This window comes from Dreissena polymorpha, chromosome 1, assembly GCF_020536995.1.
Source record: "Dreissena polymorpha isolate Duluth1 chromosome 1, UMN_Dpol_1.0, whole genome shotgun sequence".
NCBI classification, from domain to species: Eukaryota; Metazoa; Mollusca; class Bivalvia; order Myida; family Dreissenidae; genus Dreissena; species Dreissena polymorpha.
The window spans coordinates 188,564,997-188,586,372 of NC_068355.1; the positions used below are offsets into that span (position 1 = coordinate 188,564,997).

Sequence of the window (21,376 nt, forward strand, 5' to 3'; positions counted from 1 at the left end):
AGTCGACAACGCGATAGTACGATGGCGACAATCCGATAGTCATCGTACAGTCGTAATCGTATTATCGCATTGTCGCCATCGTACTATCACCCTATTGTCATCGTATTATCGCATTGTCGCCATCGTACTATCGCACTGTCGCCATTGTATTGTCGCATTGTCGCCATCGTACTATCGCATTGTCGTCTATCGCCTTCCGGTACACATGCGCACATCGTATTTTTGGAGCCACTTTTAAAAATACTTTACAGTTCGGCATACATCAATACCCATTCTATAACTTAATCAGAATTTGATTTCATTAAAAATGAAACCTCTTTCAAAGTACATCTTTATAAAGTCATCTATTTTGTTTCTGCAATAAAAATAGTTTGTGTACCGAAAGGCGATAGTCGACAATGCGATAGTATGATGGCGACAATGCGACAATTAAATAGTGAGATAATACGATGACGACAGTGCGATAATACGATGGCGACAGTGCGATAGTACAATGGCGATAATGCGAATATACGATGACGACAGTACGATAACTATCGCATTGTCGCCATCGTACTTTCCCGTTGTCGCATTGCCGCCATCGTACTATCGCATTGTCGCCATCGTACTATCGCATTGTCGCCATCGTACTATCGCATTGTCGCCATCGTACTATCGCACTTTTTAATATACTTTACAGTTCGGCGTACCTTACATCAATACCCATTCCATAACTTAATAACAATTTGATTTCATTATAACTGAAACCTCTTTCAAAGTACATCTGTATAAAGTCATCTATTTTGTTTCTGCATAATAATAGTTTGTGTACGGGATGGCGTTAGTCGACAATGCGATATTACGATTGCACCAATGCGATAATACGATGACGACATTGCGACAATACGATGGCGACAGTGTGATAGTACGATGGCGACAATGCGATAATACGATGACGACAGTACGATGACTATCGAATTGTCGCCAGCTTACTTTCGCGTTGTCGCATTGTCGCCATTGTATTGTCGAATTGTCGCAATCGTACAATCGCATTGTCGCCATCATACTATCGCATTGTCGCCATCGTACTATCGCATTGTCGCCATCGTTCTATCGCACTTTTAAAAATACTTTACACTTCGGCATAAATTACATCAATACCCATTCTATAACTAAATAAGAATTTGATTTCATTATAACTGTAACCTCTTTCAAAGTACATCTTTATAAAGACATCTATTTTGTTTCTGCAATAAGAATAGTGTGTGTACCGGAAGGCGATAGTCGACAATGCGATAGTACGATGGCAAATGCGATAGTGCGATAATACGATGACGACAGAGCGGCAATACGATGGCGATAGTGTGATAGTACGATGGCGACAATGCGAAAATGCGACAGTACGATGACGACAATGCGACAGTGCGACAATACGATGGCGACAGTGCGATAATACGACGGCGACACTGCGATAATACGATGACGACGGTACGATGACTATCGCATTGTCGCCATCGTACTATCGAACTGTCGCCATCATACTATCGCATTGTCGCCATCGTATTAACGCATGGTCACCATCGTACTATCGCACTATCGCATTGTCGCCCTAATGTGTAACCACGATGGCGCTAACAATATTTCGTAATATGTATATGAATTTATTACATGAACGACTTTGTGAGCTAAATAAGTATGTATAGTCTGCATTTACACCAACTTCAACTTATGAATAGTTGAATACCCTTTGAATACGTGTAAAGGTTCAAGATCCAAGGTCATGTGTATACTTTATTATTGATGATTTTGTAATCGTAAGCCGAATTTCACATTTACTCATCTGATCACTGGATATAAGTCGTCCGTTTACACTCGGCGCAGTATGCATCCACGGCACAGTGCATATTCCCTGACAGGTACCCATTTATTAAACTGAGTGGAGAGGAACAAGCGTGTGGTTTAATTTTTGCTCAGAAAATATTCAGTGCTCTGCGGATTCCAACCAGGGACGTTCCGATTCCTAGACAAGCATCATATCACTGGACCACTGTCGCCACGTACTGATAATGATGTGAGAATGCCAATGATTTATTGTATAATTTTTACTGCTATCACCTACAAACAACTCTATAATTTCAAAAAAATAATATATAATAATATATTTTAAAATTTAATTAATTTAATAAATACAGTCAAAAAGAGGAACACACATTTTATGAAAAAATAAAGAATTTAAAAAGAGCTCAAGTGGAAACTATGACGTTCACTATGCGAGAGCTTTACTGGTATACAGTACCATCACCACAGTGGGAGGTTTACGATATGCCGCTGTTTATCGCTTTGACTGAACGAATCATAATCTTGTCTCCGTGAATAATGGACAAACATCAATGAGGGCCAGGTTAAATATATCGTATGGTTATATGTTAAATAAGTATTGGTAAGGTTGTTCACGTCATGGTTTAGTAACAAGGTTATTATGAAATCAATGAATTAATTCCAAAGCAGAAAACTTTAGAGATTACTTGTCATGACTCTAACTAAAACATATTTTCTTCAATAGCATGGTCCCTATCGCGTCTCCTTGCCCCACCTACAACATAACGTTTGTGACGTCACGTGTCCTCGCCATCCACCTCACCCGGAATTATCCTCAAAGTCCTCATCGTCCGTGTCAGGGACCTCATCGTCCGTGCTCATGGACCTCATCGTCCGTGTCGGGATCTCCCACTTCCGGTTGGTAGCCTTTCTTGACTTTGTTAGAAGCGTTGATAATCAGAGGGGACAGGATGGCTAACAAACATGTGAGTTTAAAATGTGTATGTTCACCTGTATTACTATATATAACGACCGCTCGCACAAGTAGTAGTCGCATTATTATTATTTTAATAATAATAATAATTATTATTATTATTGTTTTTGTTATTATTATTTTATTATTATTATTATTATTATTGTATTATTATTATTATTTTATTATTATTATTATTATTATTATTATTAGCAGCAGCAACAGCTGCTGCTGCTTTTGTTGTTGTATTTGTTTGTTGTTGTTTTTTGTTATTCTGTTGCGTTTTTTAAGGACAATGACAGCAGAAAAATAGTAATAACATGCCTGTTACCTTTGTTTGAATATAACGGAGGACTCTGTTTAACATCAGGCCTCGGTCTATTTCCATTGTGAATTGTCCACGTGATGACGTCAGAAGCTCTTTGGTACGAAAGGATTTTTCTGGGAGTGTAAAAAAACGTTCCATCATCGCTCCAGTAGAGGGCTTTGACCTAAATATAAAACAAATATGAGGACTTAAGTCCCGTGACTTAAACTTTTTACATGAAAGCTTGGGTAGCATAATTGTGTTGCTCATAATCAAGTCATGATGAATTATGATCAAAATGTAAATGACTATTACCCAAGTAGTTAATGTTTACATTGGCAACTTTATGGTGACTCACGGACAAATAGATCGACCGACGCACGGACGAAGAAACACGAGTTGGCTCAATACACAGGTAGCGCTCAAGCGATAAGCTTAAAGACGCCATGTACAAGGTACGGTTATACAATAATGACTTGGAATTCTTTTATTTGCAACAATTTGTTGCACCCATAGGTATCCCGGTTTCTATGCAACAAACCCTAATGCTCAATAGCGCAGTCTGGTCAGGAGCTACCATGTCCGCTATAAATTCACGAGATGTTTCGTAGTCTCATCTGCGGATTTGGTAGCTCATGACCAGACTGCGCGATTGTACAGGCCGGTCTGGAGTTATGCTGGCTGCATATGGCTTACACCCATTAAGAGGATCTCTTCTGTTGGCATTCTGGAGGGAAAGATTTGTCATAAATCAACCATAGCTGTTGTCATGCAAGTGACCCGCACGTGGCAGCGCTCTCACCGTCTCATCCAGCGAGAAGGTGGCGACCCTCGAGCACGTGGCTTTATCCCACAGGAAAATGCAGTTCTCCGCCTCGTTCTTACCGTACGTCAGGAAGTACGGCGTGACGTCACTCAGCCCTACCACCACCCTCGTCTTGTGGCCCGTCAGTCGGTGGAGTAACTTGCCTGGTTGCAAAGATGGATATTGCCAATTATTTGAATTGTTGGGATACACACGTTTTTTTAATTTATCGATCGAGTATTATCCCATTTACGATAATGATATACACACACACACATATATATATATATATATATATATATATATATATATATATATATATATATATATATATATATATATATATATATATATATATATATATATATATACTGTCGTCTTTCCTGTACGAACCTGTTTTCCTGTTTTGACGTCATACACTCGGACGACATTGTCGAGGCACGTGGTCATAATGCGGTCGTCATCAAGACGATAAACATATGTAATTTTCGTTCTTTTGTTACTTTTAACTTTCTCGTACTCTGCCTGTGTCTCACTGTCACACAGCTCAAAGAGTTCTTGCTCTGCAACAGACATTAGAGCCTCGTTGTGGGAAAATCGGGCACAGTACGCACATGCTAATCTGGGACGACTATTTGCGCTCTTATGGAATTTTCCGTTTATAGGAAATCTCAACTAAACAAAAATCCAGTTAAGACGGAAAGTGTTGTCCCTGATTAGCCTGCGCGGACTGCACAGGCTCATTTGGGACGACACTTTACGCACATGCATCGACAGAACGCGTCTCATTCGATAAGGACATTTATTATACTTATATGAAAAGTAAGACTAAAGAGCAAACGTCAATTTCGGCATTTGTAGATGTACTTATGTCAGTCTAAGATATAAGATATGACATGAGTTGTGATTTAATACCATATTTAATCAAACGAGATGAATAATGTTGTTGGAAAGCGAGTCTTTTTACATAATAATGTAAATACACAGGTAATGATGTTTCAATATAATAATAGATAGATTCCTCTGAATTTACCAGCAAAGATCGATGTCATTTCAGTATCGTTATGACAAATTGTGTGTGTATATCTCAATGGCAAATACTACAAATCGTAAAATAATTGTCGTTTTATTGGTAAAGTCATGTCATAAACAGGTCGTAACCTCGTCGGTAAAGAGACTAATTTAGTCTTAGAATGGGACGAACAGCCTACTTTGTTCTAAGTCCCAGCAGATGAGATGATCTACAAATACAGGAGAGACCGAGGACTTGAGATTTAATTCTTTGTATGTTCCGAAGAAAAAGCGCGTGCTGTCCCGGGTAAACAACAACAACGTAGAGTGATCGAACCGGTCAACGAAATCCGCACCTGAAACCAGCGAGGAACTTATATGATCCGTATTCTGGGAAAAACTGGGCTTAATGCGTGTGCGCACAGGCTAATCAATAACAACACCGCCCGCATGAATGGACTGTTTTGGTAGAAGGAAGATCCGTATAAAAGAAAATATATTCTAGACGGAAAGTGTTGTCCCTGATTAGACTCTGCTTTGAACCCCGTTTTCCAATAACGAGCCTCGTATAAGATATAAAGACACTCAAAGCTCTGACTATAAAGAATGATGCCGAGAAAGATGAGCAACAAGGGTGTTACCATGTGTACAGGTAATAAATATTTATTTAAATAAAAATTAATTTCTGAAACGGTTAAGAACAAGAAGAAACATAGTCATTGTTATACACCATACGTTTATTTGTAACAGGCAATGTGGTTACTTCTAAAAAAGCATTATAGCAGATGGACCGAATACAATAAACCGACATTGACAACAACATTTGCAAAGTGCACTGGAATGATCATACGTGTTATGCTAGTATGTTATATGTACAAAGAAAAAATCCAGAGCCTTATCATAGATTGTACGATAAATGTCGCGAAATTCATATGTATGTTTTATTCTGAAAGGTAAAGATACTGTCGTCTCCCCTGTACGTACTGTCTGAGATCTCATACATGCGAGAGTATGTGACAAGGTTCATCAGCACAATGGGTCCCTTGATTAAGCTCACTGCGGCGAGCGTTCCCGGCTCGTTCACCTGTAAAACATCGATTTGAGCCACAATCTCGGAAAAGGCGATAAAATGCGAATATACAAACAAACAAAGATAATTCAAAATATATCGTTGACTCCGACGATGGTCAGTAACTCAAATGAGCCTCGCTCTGGAGAAACAGGGTTTAATGCATGTGCGTAAAGTGTCGTCCCAGATTAGCCTGTGCAGTCCGCACAGGAAAAAGGGAAGGAAGTCTTAAAAGTCTCTTCTTAGCAAAATTCCAGTTTATGCGGAAAGTGTTTGACTGCACAGGCTAATCTGGGACGACACTTTACGCACTTGCATTAAAGCCTGTTTTTCCAGAGCGAGGCTCATTTGAGTTACCGACCATCGTCGGAATCAACGACATATTTTCAATTACTTTTGTTTGTTGTTTATTTTTCGCATTTTATCGCCAATATCTGTATATATTATGGCGGCCAGTTAACATACTCATACACACCCAGCTGATTTCCCATTACTGAGGTCAGAACTGACAACTGTCGAACTTGAATCAGAGGGGAGAATGGCAGTAGATATATGCACAAAACGCGCGGAAATCACATGAAAATGTGAATTTTTTTCAATAAAGTTTAAAGATTATTTTTTTGTCTTGCTTTTACACTTGTTCATGTGGCATATGGCGTGATGTTTAGAAATGTATAAAAACTGACCGCAAGTCCGTTGATATTCTTCGTGTGTCCAGTTTTAATTATGGCGTCAACGCAGCCGTTTGTGATGTTGTACAGTTTCAAGTTCTTGCCACCACGTGACGTCACGAGGAGTTCTACAATAAAAAACAGGCGTCATAGTAAGAGATAATGTGGGCGGAACAGTTTTTTACACTGATAATGCAATCGTACAGTTCGCAAAATCTCCAATGCATGCAAATAATGAATTTGATTTCTTAACAAACCTGAATAGTTATAGGATACTTTGACCGACATATTTTATTATTTATAAAACGGCTCTTTACCGACGTCTTGTGGCAATATTACTGTTAACTTAGTCGAAAGATGCATTGGTCCCAGTTTCGAAACCCGGAATGGCTCCACATTGATTCAACTTATAGAAATTCATATGTATTGTCTGTGATCAATAATTTGTCAAAAATAAGGTATCCCCGCGTGGCAAAAATGGCATGGCAATGGTTGCAATGTTTTGAACTCTGGCACCTCCTCTTAAACTTGTGTTGAGTCTTACGTTGGGAAAACGGGACTTAATGCATGTGTGTCAAGTGCCGTCCAAAATTAGCCGGTAGAGTAAACACAGTAGAATCTGGGACGACACTCTCGGCTTTTATGGTATTTTTCTTTTAAAGAAAGTCTCGTCGTAGCGAAAATGAAATGTTGGTGGTAAGTGTTGTCCCTGATAAGCCTTTGCGCACCGCACAGGCTAAATTGGGACGACACATTACGCCCATGCATTAATTCACGTTTTTTCCAGAACGAAGCTCGATTGCAAAATGTAGACAATAATGCGTCCGGTTGTACGTACGCTTCCGTTCGGTCACGCAAAAAACACTCTCTTCCGAGACAATACCCGGAAACACGATGCAGACGTCCATCTTTTCAAGGTCGAACAAGTACACCTTCCGGTGAAGGCGCATGACCACTGATCTGTTGTCTCCTCTGTAAAATTGTGCGACACCAGCTTCCTGTTGGAGCTAAAGTTTGAAAGTTTGACATACAATATTTTACTATTTTTTGAAAATTTTACTTAATTTGACAGTTTCGTTATTAATCAAAATAATCATCTACGGATTTAACGCATCGAATAACTTTCAGGGGGGGGGGGGGGGGCCGGAGGAGGGGGGGGGAGATTTGCAATAAAAAACAAAAAACATACGTGTTTATTGCAGAAAGAATAATTTCATAAAAGAAACTAAATAAGTCATATGCAATTTATTTGAAAACAAATATTTTAATCATGCATTATTTGTTTAATGTCATTAGTATGTGTTGTCTAAATTTAATAAAGCTAATGAAAGGAATACAAGTAAGCATATATATATATATTAACTCGTCGTCTTACTAGTTTTCTAACGGCGCGGTACTCAAGTCTGCCGAAATCATACAAGCCGACGAAAATCGAAAACATCTGTCCGTCGGTACGCGGATACTCCTGTGCTACGAAAATCGCGTCCTGGTGGCCAAGCGGAACACAATCCCTGTGCAGACAGGATGTATTGAGGCTAATCAGAGAATAGTTGTATTTTTTTCTCAATGATATTGCGGTGTGTTTTCACTTGATAGCGAGGCCATTATTATGTTTTCTCATCTAAGCGCACCCAATTTTGTTTGCTGTTCTATTGAACACTATGTGTAAAATTCAACTTATATTATTGTACATGAATTTAATTAGCATATATATTTCCATATACATTAATGAGCATATATATTTCCATATACATTTCCAATATACATTTCATAAAAATAAATATGAACCAGATATACTTTATTTCGGTCGTGAATCAAGGGGACGCAAAACATTCGCTTAAAATGACAACATGAACTCAATAAAATATAATGATGTTTAAATCGAAATGAAACTGGAAACGAGACACGGCTGAATCCTGGCAGACCTAAAAACAAGTTAAATGTACTTTTATATCGGTCGCGCTCTGAGAAAACGGGAATTAATGCAAGTGCGTCAAGCGTCGTACCAGATTAGCCTGTGCCGCCTTCACAGTCTAATTAGGGACGACACTTTCATGAGTATCTTTTTTTCACAAAAATCTTGTTTAGGCGGAAAGTGCCGTCCCCAATTAGCCTGTGATCACCGCACAGTCTAATCTTCGACGAAACTTGCTGTACATGCAGAAAACCCCGTTTTCCCAGAGCGAGGCTTATATATTTGTGAATAAATCGCTAGTTACCAGAAGTGTGCCAGGGCATTGGCCTGCTTATGTGTGGTCCCCTTTTTGTCACGGGATCTATCCCACACCCTGAGGTTGTTGTCTTCTGCAATCGTTACCACTGTTACCATGTCAACGGTGCACGCGCCGGTCACCTTATGTGTGTGTTCCAGACGATCTTCCTCCTATAGCGAAGGACGGCCCACGATGACGTAAAAATATGCAACATCATGGGATCTTTATTGTTGAAACATAGAGTTCAGGTCGAACTTTAAGTAGTTGAATGCATTACGTGTGTGTTCTTAACCAAAAAATCTTAAATTTATTTAATGTATTTATGTATTTATTTTAGTACAATGAAACCTTGCTGTGAAGACCACATGTGGGACTTTTGAAAAATTGTCTTCATAGCGAGGTGGTCTTATTGCTAAATTTCATTACTGTTGATGGCAGTATAATACAACCGGTAAATATTCAATAAACTTTAAGCTTTTTTGTAATCAATCAATACATTGTACAAAGATAGTATTTCAAGCTTTTCAAACAAGAAGTGAAACCTAATGTTCATCATGATACCATCCTTTACTCTTTACTTTAAGAAACAGCGCACTGTTGTTTGCTAAGCTGAGGTTTTTATTCTAACCACTTTTTTTCAATGCTTTCTTGCAACAATTAAATTATTAAGATTCCATATCCCTGGTAAGAGTCTTATTTGGGATCACCAATGAAGAGCGTCTTGATGAGAATGTATTTTCAGTGAGAGAAAGAGAGAGGGAGAGCGAGAGAGAGAGAGAGAGAGAGAGAGAGAGAGAGAGAGAGAGAGAGAGAGAGAGAGAGAGAGAGAGGAGAGGGAGGGAGGGAGGGAGGGAGGGAGGGAGGGAGGGAGGGAGGGAGGGAGGGAGGGAGGGAGGGAGGGAGGGAGGGAGGGAGGGAGGGAGGGAGGGAGGGAGGGAGGGAGGGAGGGAGGGAGGGAGAGAGAGAGATGTTGACGACTGAGCCAATTGAACAGCATCAAGAACAGACACGCACGTAAGCCCAAGTCCCATACAACTGCCGAATCAACACAGTTTTTGAAAAGTTCACAACGGCCGTGTTAATCCGTGACGATGCGGGATGATAGCACCATCCGGGATGGTCCGTGTAGCTGCCGTGTGGGTTCCGTGGACAGTCGCATAGGGTCCGGGGACAACCGTTTTTATGCCTTGGTTGTCTGTGTGGGTCGTTGACAGTCCGGGAACTTATTTCAGACCCCTAACCTTCAAGGACCGTGACGGCAGTTGTACGGTTGTCTTATGTGCTACCGACGATGCAACATGGGCAATGAGATAAATACTGAGGACGAGCTGATACTGATGAGATGCCAGCTTCTACTGCAAAAAGCGCAAGTTGAAAACAGTATCCTGATTGCTGAAGCAAAGAAACGACAGAGAAATTGAAAATTCTCGAAACATATTTATCTTAAGCCCCAGTCACATATAAACACTGATGGACACGGCAGTCCCAGATCGCCCCGGATCCCCCCGGGATCAAGTACCAAGACGATCCGTGGCCTTTTGAGATCTTTTAGCGTCGAAGGTCTTCCAACGACCATCACCCCGATGACAACACAACATCCAAACGTACAAACCCGGCAGCAACACGCCGTCATCACGTCGCCCACGCGGACTGTCCCGGACAGTCACGGCAGAGCTACGGACCTACACGACATAGACACGGATGAACACGGACCAACAATGCATCTACACGGACCAGGGATCTACATGTCACCGACCCGGACTAGCACGGCATCCATACGGACCAAACACGATCTTCGCCCGACCGACAAAAACCTGTATAAAAGCAGGTTGATGTCCGGTGATTCCATCATTATGCAATCAAATCTCGAAGGTGTAATCTCGTATACAAATCTCAAACGTCAAAAACCACCTTAAATGAAGCGAATTGTCGAAGTGGGCCTTCCAGTTCCCAAAAGATCGTCACGTGCAGCATCCGCTACCGATGAAGAACAGCAGTAGCAAGGAGAAACAAGCTTGATGCCCAGATCAAGATTGCCGTTTTACAAGTAGATCAACAAGCATTAGCACCAACCAAAGAAACTGACGCCTAAAGAAAAAAGAAGACGTCCCTCGTCCTTTCAGAGAAAAAGAAGGTCATCATGGCCGATTGGCTCAATGAGAACCATATGTTGAACACGAAAAGCATTGCTGCCTAATTCAACCCAAATGAATATGAAGTCGGCGTCCACATAAACCATGAGGCTTGTGTAATCGTTATAGTTGTAGTACGAGGAGCTACAACACCGAGGACAAAACGTCGTTTGTCTGAAACACCTATTGGCCTTACAACATAGAGCCACTGTCAGTCTCTCTTAACAACGCTTTCCACCTTCACAATCTTCACCTTTGATGGAGAGAGATTTTTATGGCAGGGCTTTAAAGGACGACCCTGTTTCAACCATGTTGAACACGTCACACAGATCATAACCCGCAAATATGGTTGAACGTTGTTTGATAAATGTCCAACTATCAAGTGACAGAACGACGCCGAGCAAATAACGTTTTTGACGGACGGAAAAGATTAAAAATTATCACACGTGCGTCTTTCACATGCCGAATAAATCGGCCAACTGCCGTCAAGATTTTCCATTACTCGCATTTTTATTAAATTAATATTTTCTTTTAAACAAAACTCTTTCCGTTTTCGCTTATCCATTTTGAATATTTATATGGAATACAGGTCGGGTTTACATGCTTCAAGAGCAAAACCATCTTACTCATTTATCCTCACTGTAAAAGAATTCGCCGTCTCTAATCTTTAAAGTGTGCACCAAACAGTAACTAATTTACCCATCAAACACTCGATAATAAAAGCTAATTATCAATCATGTGTTTATAAATAATAACAAGAGCCGAAAGTCTAACACTTCGCAGTCGATGCACAAAAACACTGGCGTTCATTGTCGTTAATTGGCTCACAATGGCTTCGTACACAAAGCCGATCGAACCACAACACCGAATAAAGTAAGGTGTGAAAAATTACTGTTCGTTTGGCGGATGTCAATTTAGAGCAAATTTTGCTGATTTGTCATCATAGGGGATTAGGGCTGCACACCGCACTTTTTAGCCACCAATGCGCATTGGCCCCGGTCAAATTTCAAAATAAAGAGAACAATGCTCAGGTAAGCACCATTTTGAGTGACTAAATAATAATGAATGTCAGGTTTGAGTTGTGTTGATTTTTCTTGGATGTTTGTAAGTTACCAAAACATTGGTATTGTAACTGTAGCTGCATACAGGAAGTAGAATTAATGCAATTCGAAAACAGGTGTAATGCTGGCTCCGGTCAGTATTTCCGTTGGAAATTTGAAAGGGCGTATGGACATTTAACTATTACAAAAAATCTAACCCTTTGACCCCCAATTTTCTCCATTGCAGTTTACTACTTGGTAAGTTACCTATGTAAAACATGGTTTCCAGGTACCTTGCGTCTGCAGGAAAGTGGCAGTTCGTTGTTGAAACTGGCTTTAAAAGGCTCGGAAACACACAGAACTCTGATTTTTTCGTTTGAAATAATCAATACTAAAACATTTTGCCCCAACTCATTTGATTTGAATGTTCATGATTTTTGTGAAGGCACACCCTCAACCATCCTGGAAATGTTCTTGGTTTATTTTCAGATTCGCGAGGTGACCAGTTTTCAGACAGTGGTTCACTCCTGCTAGTGTACGAGATTGGCCGGATCCCAGGAATCGTATGTATTGATACTCTGAAGTTATTTCTCTTACTGGATGCAAATGATATGGTATTGTTCGCCAAATCACCACAAAACACTTAAGACTTATGTTAAAAGATGTAGAAAATTATTGACATGTATGGGGGCTGAAATTTAATGTCTCAAAAGCTATGGTATTTGAAAGAGGAAGGGCAACAACGTTTGAACTATATATACAATACCTTAGTTGAAACTGTAAGTTCGTCCAAATACCTTGGCATGAACTTGTTACAAATTTGTAACTTTTACAGATCCAAAAAAAATCATCGCACAACACGCATCCCTTTCACTAAGTAAATTATTTCAGATATTTGAGACACTTGATTTACCAACCCAGCAAAGAATAAAATTATTTGACTCCTTTGTCACCCCAGTCCTTAATTTGTGCTCTGAAATATGGGGTTTCCATCAAGCCAGAGAAATTGAATTGATACACACTGATTTTTTTAAATCAACTCTTGGAGTAAAAAAATCTTCAAACTCATCCGCACTGTTCGGAGAACTCGGTAGGATCCCTTTTAATGTATTTCGCCAAATCAATGCGATAAATATTGGTATAAACTGATCAATTTAAATGACGATCACATTGTAAATCAAAGCGCTGTGGGCGCTGAAGGCCTGGGGCTAGGTTTAGTGTGACGTAAAATGCATTTAGGATGTTTTGTCCGAATTTCTCCATTTGTCCGAATTTATACGGATTGACCCTAGCGGTTGAGTGCAGAAGCTCAGAGACTGTAAGAAAAGACAATAGTTGTGTATATACTACAGTGTACATAGACGGTGGAGGACAACACGAAACTGGTTGTGGGAACGATAACATTTTGTTTAACTCAACAGATCTGGTAGAGGTTCGTCTACATAGGCGGTGAAGATATACAACAACAACAACATGGCCGCAAAAAACTGTTATTGTTTGCGTCAAATAAATCACTTTCAATTGCCTATAATAGCTTTCTATTACATAATAAACAGATCAGGAAAACACTCATACTTCCTTTGTTATGTGTATACAAAAGAAAATCCACTTAAGCCCAAGTCTCACTTTTGCCGGTAGAGCCCCGGTCCATCCCGGTTTGCTAACGCCAGTCGACCGGCGAGGACCGGGCTGATTCGTAGAATTTTTTTAACACAGTAACACTATTTCCGGTGCCGTCCCGGTTGAAGCCGGTCAACAGCCCAGCAGAGTCCTGGTCAACCCGGACTTGCTACGGTTTATCCCGGTGAAGTCCCGGCAGAGCCCAGGTTGTCGCCGGTAGTGCCCCGGTGAAAGCCGGCAGCGTCCCGGCATAGCCTCGGTTGTCGCCGGTAGTGCCCCGGTTAAGCCCCGGTGAAAGCCGGCAGCGTCCCGGCAGAGCCCCGGTATACCGTGACACCGCCGGCACTCACCGTGTCTATACCGGCATCAGACCCCGGCAGAGCTACGGCAACACCCCGGTTTCACCCCGGTCGTCGCCGGTAATGCCCCGGCGGAGCCCCGGTGAATGCCGGTAGTATTCCGGCAGAGCGCCGGTTTTCTTATATACCGTAGCTATACCGGGACTCTAACGGCATTCACCGGGGCGTTGCTGTAGCTCTGCTGGGGTCTGTATGGGCCCTGGTGGAGCTACGGTGCCGTCCCGGTTGTTCCCGGTGCTGTCCCGGTTGTTCCCGGTGCCGCGCCGGTCGTTGCCGGTCCTTCTCGGTGACTCCCGGAGGCATTAAACATTTTAATACTTTCCCGGTGGACCCCCGGTTTTCCCCCGTTCATCCCGGTCGTCCCCGATGGAGCCCCATTTCATCCCGGTAGAGCCCCGGTTCATCCCGGTAGATCCCGGATCACGCACAGGGGCTCCGCCGGCATCATAGTGAGACTGGACATTTACCCTGATAAAGAACGGTGAACAGATTGTGTACGTTGTCTCACTTTTCGCGCTCGATTTTCGCGATCGATCTGCGCAGTGAAATATCATATCCGGTAACTTCGTATAATTCCGAGAATTATCATGAATATTTGTTGTTTTCATTTTCTTTTTTCTTGAATGTTTGGTAAACGCAAAATAAAATAACAATATCTTAAAATATTTTTATAAATACCAAATGTTATGTCTTCAAAAAATGTATCAGAAAACAATTCTTACTGTCTCCGTAGACACTCGTATCTTTTCGGCCTAGACCGTCAAGTTAGAGACTTATTCTCGCATAAATATGCAAACAGTAATAAAAACTATGTCGTAGCCGATGCTTAGCAATTTTGCTTCAATAATATCTTTTACACGTTTTATGACATTGTCATGTTATATGGTGATGTTCTGTATTTACAAGGCGGGTTATTGAGATCTGCGAAGAACTTATTTGATTACGCATGAATTACCGCCAAGTGGTAAATCGGACTTCATTCGTGGGTTTTGGCAGCCAGCCAATTCTGACTGTCTCAGCAATTTGTATCATTACTATGGCCTTAGGGCTGCGCCCCAGGCCAAAAATGAATTATATGCTAAAGAGAGATACGATCAGAAACAGTTCATGTCAAAAACAATTGGGAATCAAATATAAGGGAATGTCTCGTTACTAACGGTTTTGGTGAAATTTGGAATACAGAAAACTTAATTGAAAAAAACTCTTGAAATTGTTAAACGGCGAATTATAGATAGTTATCATCAAACCTGGCATTTCGACGTAAACTCATCATCAAAATAAAAAAATATGTTCTCTTGTTAAACAAGAACTCAAATTATAGCCATATTTTCAAAAACTTCACAAAAAGAAATTCAGAACATCCTTGCACAAAATTGCTATTGAAACTGGTAGATACACGAACATGTCCGCGAATGAACGAACCTACCGCTCCTGTTACATGAACCAAATTGAAACAGAATACCATTTTTTAATTGTTGGCCCAAAGTATAAGGAGCTCAGAATGAAATATTTTAAACCTCATTACTGTCACTGGCCAAACCTAAATAGATTCGAATTTCTTATAAAATCCACAAGTAGTACCAGCTTATATAATATTGCCAAATTTATATATAATGCCGATAAATTAAGTACATGTATAGACACAAACTAATTTACTCTTTATATGCTTCATAATATTATGAATCCACCTCATTTTTATTTAGGAATACTATATGTGTAATTGTTCACAATTGTCATTATAGTTAGCACTTTGATGCTAAATACTTTGTTGTATGTTCTGTTGACTTTGTTCTTATCCATGTCGATATTATTTATTGTGCTCTGACATTGTATAATGTCTATGCAATAAATTTTGGAGTTGGACTTTGACTAGTGATTGTAAAGACCATTGAAGGCAAAATTCGGGATTGAAAAATGGTGGTCGTCGAAATTGTCGCAATACCGAGGTGGTCGTTCAGAGAGTTTTTACTGTATTTAGTAACTTAACTTTAATTTATTAATTGTTTAAATAAGATTTGACATAATTAACGTACATCGAGTTCGGTACACCATCTAATTAGCTACTTCCTGATACCTTCTTACGTCTATTATCATTTTTGCTACACCCCGAACAGGTTTTAACGGAATAATTACCTGCATTGTGGAATAGTTGATAAAGACGACGTCGCTTAGTTCTATACAAAAGATAAATCTGCCGTCGGCAGTGAAGTTTATACTGTCGATGTAGAGCCTCTCGTCGACTAAAGGAAGAAAAGTTATACAAATGAGCCGCGCTCTGGGAAAACGATGCTTAATGTATGTGCGTTAAGTGTCGTCGCAGATTAGCCTGTGCAGTCAGCATAGGATATCAGGGACGGAACTATCCGTCTGCACTGGATTTCAGCAAAGAAGAGACTTCTTTTAAATGGAAAAATACAATCAAAACATTAAAAACGGAAAGTTACGTCCTGATCAGCCTGCGCGGCCTGCATAGGCTAAATTGGGACGGCGGTTTACGCCCAGACATTAAGCCCCGTGTTCCCAGAGGGCGTCTTAAACATATTATATACCCAAGCAACTACGTTTTTAACATATATAGTATTTGCTCTTATAAATCTGTATTAATTACACAAACGATATTCGTACGTCAAAACCATAAATCCGCTATGTACATACCTCGAATACAGCGAAGACGGTTGCCATTGAAATCCGCGAACACGATTTCTTTAGTGCTCCAATTGAAGTACACGATATGAGTTTCGTCGGGAGGAATGCCAAAAGCGTTGATCTGACATTTATGAGTTCCGTCATCTTCTTTCCTGACCTCTTGCCACGCTGGCATCAAGGTCATGGAATCAAGGTCAAGGACAGACAGGAACATTCGATCGTCGCTTGTCATACCAACGTATCTGTCTCGACCTTTTCAGAAGAAAGTCATTTTCAATGTTCGTTGTTAAAGAAGGTTTTTCATTTTCAATGATTGTGCTTAAAGAAAGGGTTTCACTTTTAAAGTTTATGCTTTAAGAAAGATTCAATGAAGGTTTTCATTTTCAGTATTCGTAATTTATCAAAGGGTTGCATTTTCATTATTTGTACTATAAGAAAGGTTTTCATTTTAAATATTCTCGATTTAACAAATGGTTTCATTTTCAATATTCGTACTTTAATAAAATATTTCATTTTCAATATTTGTACTTTAAGAAAGTACTTCGTTATCAATGTGTGTCCTTTAAGAATTTTTTTATTTTCAATTTTCATGCTTTGAAGCATATGGACACAAGTATGGTTTATATTTACAATGAAGTAAATTTTCTCGCATATTATTAACCGAAACGTTCTTTTCTTATAAAATGTATTATATAGTGAATTTGTTTACTCAAGTTTGATTGAATGTCTATAGAAAATTGGAATAAATGTGTAAATATTATATGCTTGAAAGAATAAGCACGATTCTTAAAGGCCAGTTGTTATCTATATGAGCCTCGTTCTGACTAAACAGGGTAGAAAATGTCCGCCTAACCTAGATTTGCGTTTAGAGGAGACTTACTTTAAACAAAAATATGCCATAGAAGCGGGAAGTGTCGCCCAGACTATCCTGTGCTGACTGCACAAGCTCATCTGAGATGACACTTTACGCGCATGCATTAACCCCCCTTTTTCAGTAGCGCAGCTCACATATATTGACATTACTGCCGCCAACCTGATAGGTTGCTCTTTGCCCCAAATTTAGCTGCTGCCCTCGATGACGTAAGAGTCTGCAACAGGCTACCGTTTGTGACGTCATATATGTTCACTTGTTTTCCAAATAACGTGACGATCGTATCCTTGCGTTTACCAGCAACGCAGAACGCTTTTGACGCAGCATCGCCTTCAAAGGGTATGTCCATACATTGTTTTCCTGCAAACAGGCATGCGATAATAAAGATTATTAAACCTTGTTTATTTGCAAACTATTACATCGGAAACCTTTGGCAGTTATATACAATACATGTCATAGCAAGAACAAGTTCTTGATGTTTTTTTAGAGAGAGAGCAAGCCGGGATATCTCCGTCGCTAAAGAACATCATATCGACTGCATTATTTCGACCAAATATATTTGAAAGTAATTGCATCTTGAAAACTTCCTAATGGGTTAATTGACCGTCCTTGGCCGGCTCTCCCAGTTTTAATCTAGGAAAGTTTGAATGTTTGCTGTTGGTTCCCTGCTGTATAGGAAATAGATAATAACAATAGTTTCCCTACAGATGGGGTTTTAGGAGTTAAATTGTTTGCTAAATTGAATAAATGCGGTAGATACATTTTCCGCAAATTTTTTATTTTACATTTTAAGTACTTAGAGTGGTGAAATAATGTCTTGTTTATTAATTGACATCGAATCTGGACTAATTGTTGATAAAAAATCATCCGAAACTGGTTGTATCGTACGTGCTTTTACTTTCTATTTCAATATCCTTGAAGTTTCCATTATTTCTATCTAGTGTAATCGGTAACGGGATCTTTATTTACGTACGATACATTAATTTCTTAACAGTTAGTTATTCTGTCCATTACGGTCTTAGTGGATGTTGTATTTGTAGTGTTTCATTTTCAGTTAGTATTAAATGTTACCATTCTTCATTTTATGCAAATTAGCGTTAAGCGCTAATATTCTATAATCCATAATAGATGTAAATAATCAAAGAAGTCGACAGTGTAAACAGCCCATTTTATTCTCTGTAATATCCGAGAAAACACTGTGTTAATTTATTAAACAAGATAAACATTTGCATGCATAAATATCATTTATGATATATATACGTACATATGCAACGATATTGATTCTTAATATATATTAATAAATCACACAGAATATTGTTCAATTTCACTAACAGTTTTCAGGCATTAACATTATTTTGTTAAATCATAAAATAAAGAAATTATTTATTTATGAGAAGACAGTACTATTTGTTTTACTAATATGATATTTATAAAATAGCAATTATCATTAATACACAATATATATTTATTTGGATATTGCGCAGTCAATCAACTTTCCTAAATACTCCACATTGAATGTAGGTGAAACAAATTAAAGCAGTAAACAATAATTTAAGTATGAATATATTTATTTGCAGCAAACAATAATTTAGGTTTGAAAATAAATAAGTATCAACAGCTCACCTGTAATATCCGAGAAAACACTGTGGTGAGTCCCCCGCAGTGTTTTCTTAAATATTCTTCCAGATGCAACTTTCTGAAACCTGATCAGGCTTTTCCTAATACGTTTCTCACGTGATCCTATGTGGTCTCACGTGGTACGCTGATTCACCTACTTTTTTATATTTGTTCGGGTCAAAGTTGTTAACCCTTGGTCATGGAACTTTCCAGAAGTTTCTATTGCTTACGTTTGCGTTCTTGATTTGGTAAACAATTTAGATTGGAATGTGCTATTCTTTGTTAGCTTAGTAAGCTGTTTTCTTATAGTACATCAATATGATAGAGTTTGTAGCTCACCTGGCACAAAAAGTATTCCGGTGTGGTTTTGTGAAAACTGGGCTTATGAACTGCGCAATTCCTTAAGTATTTCTAACAATGTACCATAGTTATTCTAAACAATATGCAATAGTTATTTTAAACAATATGCATTAGTTATTTTAAACAATATGCAATAATTATTTTAAAATTTTGTTAATTGAAATTAATTAAAACTTTATTAATTATGATTAATTAAAATTATTAAATAAGTTAAAGTGAAAATTTAAATATTACAAATATTTCATAAGATTGCGATTTTAATTGGATTACAGTTGCATAGCAATATCATAACGTCTTCCAGCAAATTAGTTAGTAACCACAAACACTGTTAAATAATAATGGGATGTTGAAACGCAAACTATAATAGTGGAGGTATTGTCTTGTTTGATGTTGTTTTAGTGTCTTAAATCTTTGTAAAGTGATGATTTATAATAAGAACACATATGTTTATTTAATAAAGTTTCAAAAACAAATTAACATGTGTACATATACAATTTAAAAATTTAATATTTAAAAATACTTATTTCAATATTGTGTAATGTTTAATTGGAAATGCTCACCTGTTTTGAGTGTTTCTACCTTGATTACGCTATCCACTTCCATGGCAACCCATTCGTCGCCATGACAAATCGCCACCTTTTTGCACCGACCTTTACCCGTCACGTTGCGAAGCAACCGCGGAGGGTCGACCTTGATGTTCCAGATTTTGATCTCTTTCAAACCCTGGCAGACTAATGAATGTAAAGCGTTAATAATTTCTCGATATGTGAAGATCTTGTAAAGAGTTCTCCGTTTTATAACAAGTTATAACCAATTTATTTTGGTTTCGTTTCTGTATATGACTGTGAATTATTTCAATTTTTGGCACACCATTAAACGGTTAATAAGGACTGCTCACGTGCAATTATTGTTTCAACGCTAGGGCAATATTTGGCCTCGATTTCGCTTATATATGTTGATAAACAAAATTTAAAACTGTAACAAAAGAAACACTCTTACAATGTTTATGCGTGGAAAAGAACTAAACAAAACAAAAACGTAAATTCAGTTTTGTAAAAACGAAGCAGCAACTATTGTATAAAGTTCCGCAAAACGTAATGCACCTGTGATTACGTAACTTCCACATGACACAATCGTCATCATGTCAATTTTGGACGCGTGCACGTGGATGCTGTGAAGCAGCTGACCACCGGGACGTTCCAGGATGTTGACATCGGGCTCGAACCACACTTTAGAGCTGTACTCACGTAAGCACCGTTTGAACTCGGCTGTTGTCTGAAACAAAAATAACTCCGATTTAGCCGCGTCATGCGAATATAGGTCGTATGCCAATTACGCAGTCTGGTCAGGAGCTAACCTGTCCGCTATCAAGTCACGCGAGTTTTCGTGATGTCATTAGCAGACAGGGTAGCTCCTGACCCGACTGAATTCATGCGCAGGCTGGTCTGGGCCTTCGCTAACCACATGAGGCATAAGACCAATTTTCGCATGAAGCGGCTCAATTCACGAAGAACTTTTTAGTAAACATTTTCGGTGATTTTCATTGTAAAACGTTTGTATACAGTTTTATAAAACCAAACCGCATATTTTGATTATTTCTGGTTAATGAAAGGTTTCAACTTGTATGCACGAGGTTCTTAAGTAAATACGATATTTGACTTGCAGATCTCTTATTCAATGAACTGTTAATCCATTCCCACCGAAAACATGATTTTGTATTCTTGTTTTATCTTGATGTATGTTAATAAATATGCGTCTTGTTCTGTAAAAATGAGCTTAATGCATGTGCGGAAAGTGTCGTCCCAGATTAGCCTGCACTGTTAGCACAGGCTAATCAGGGACAACACTTTCCGCTTACATTGAATTGTTCGTTCCAAAGAAGTCT

The 21,376-nt window shown here is 39.0% G+C and overlaps 1 protein-coding gene across 1 annotated transcript in view; it reads right to left on the reverse strand.

The window, feature by feature from the left end:
• Positions 1–2,136: 2,136 nt before the first annotated feature.
• LOC127865159 (uncharacterized) overlaps positions 2,137–21,376 on the reverse strand; it is a 31,861-nt gene continuing 12,621 nt past the window's right edge. The window contains exons 5-19 of the mRNA XM_052405067.1: positions 20,595–20,766; positions 20,052–20,222; positions 17,677–17,874; positions 16,653–16,895; positions 16,131–16,237; positions 8,853–9,016; positions 8,009–8,144; positions 7,472–7,640; positions 6,649–6,761; positions 5,878–5,977; positions 5,094–5,249; positions 4,283–4,445; positions 3,880–4,045; positions 3,102–3,261; positions 2,137–2,772 (exon numbers count right to left, since the gene is read on the reverse strand). Of these exons, the coding sequence (XP_052261027.1) occupies positions 2,663–2,772; positions 3,102–3,261; positions 3,880–4,045; positions 4,283–4,445; positions 5,094–5,249; positions 5,878–5,977; positions 6,649–6,761; positions 7,472–7,640; positions 8,009–8,144; positions 8,853–9,016; positions 16,131–16,237; positions 16,653–16,895; positions 17,677–17,874; positions 20,052–20,222; positions 20,595–20,766 (2,328 nt within the window). The 3' untranslated portion in view covers positions 2,137–2,662. The remainder of the gene's footprint in view (positions 2,773–3,101; positions 3,262–3,879; positions 4,046–4,282; positions 4,446–5,093; positions 5,250–5,877; positions 5,978–6,648; positions 6,762–7,471; positions 7,641–8,008; positions 8,145–8,852; positions 9,017–16,130; positions 16,238–16,652; positions 16,896–17,676; positions 17,875–20,051; positions 20,223–20,594; positions 20,767–21,376) is intronic.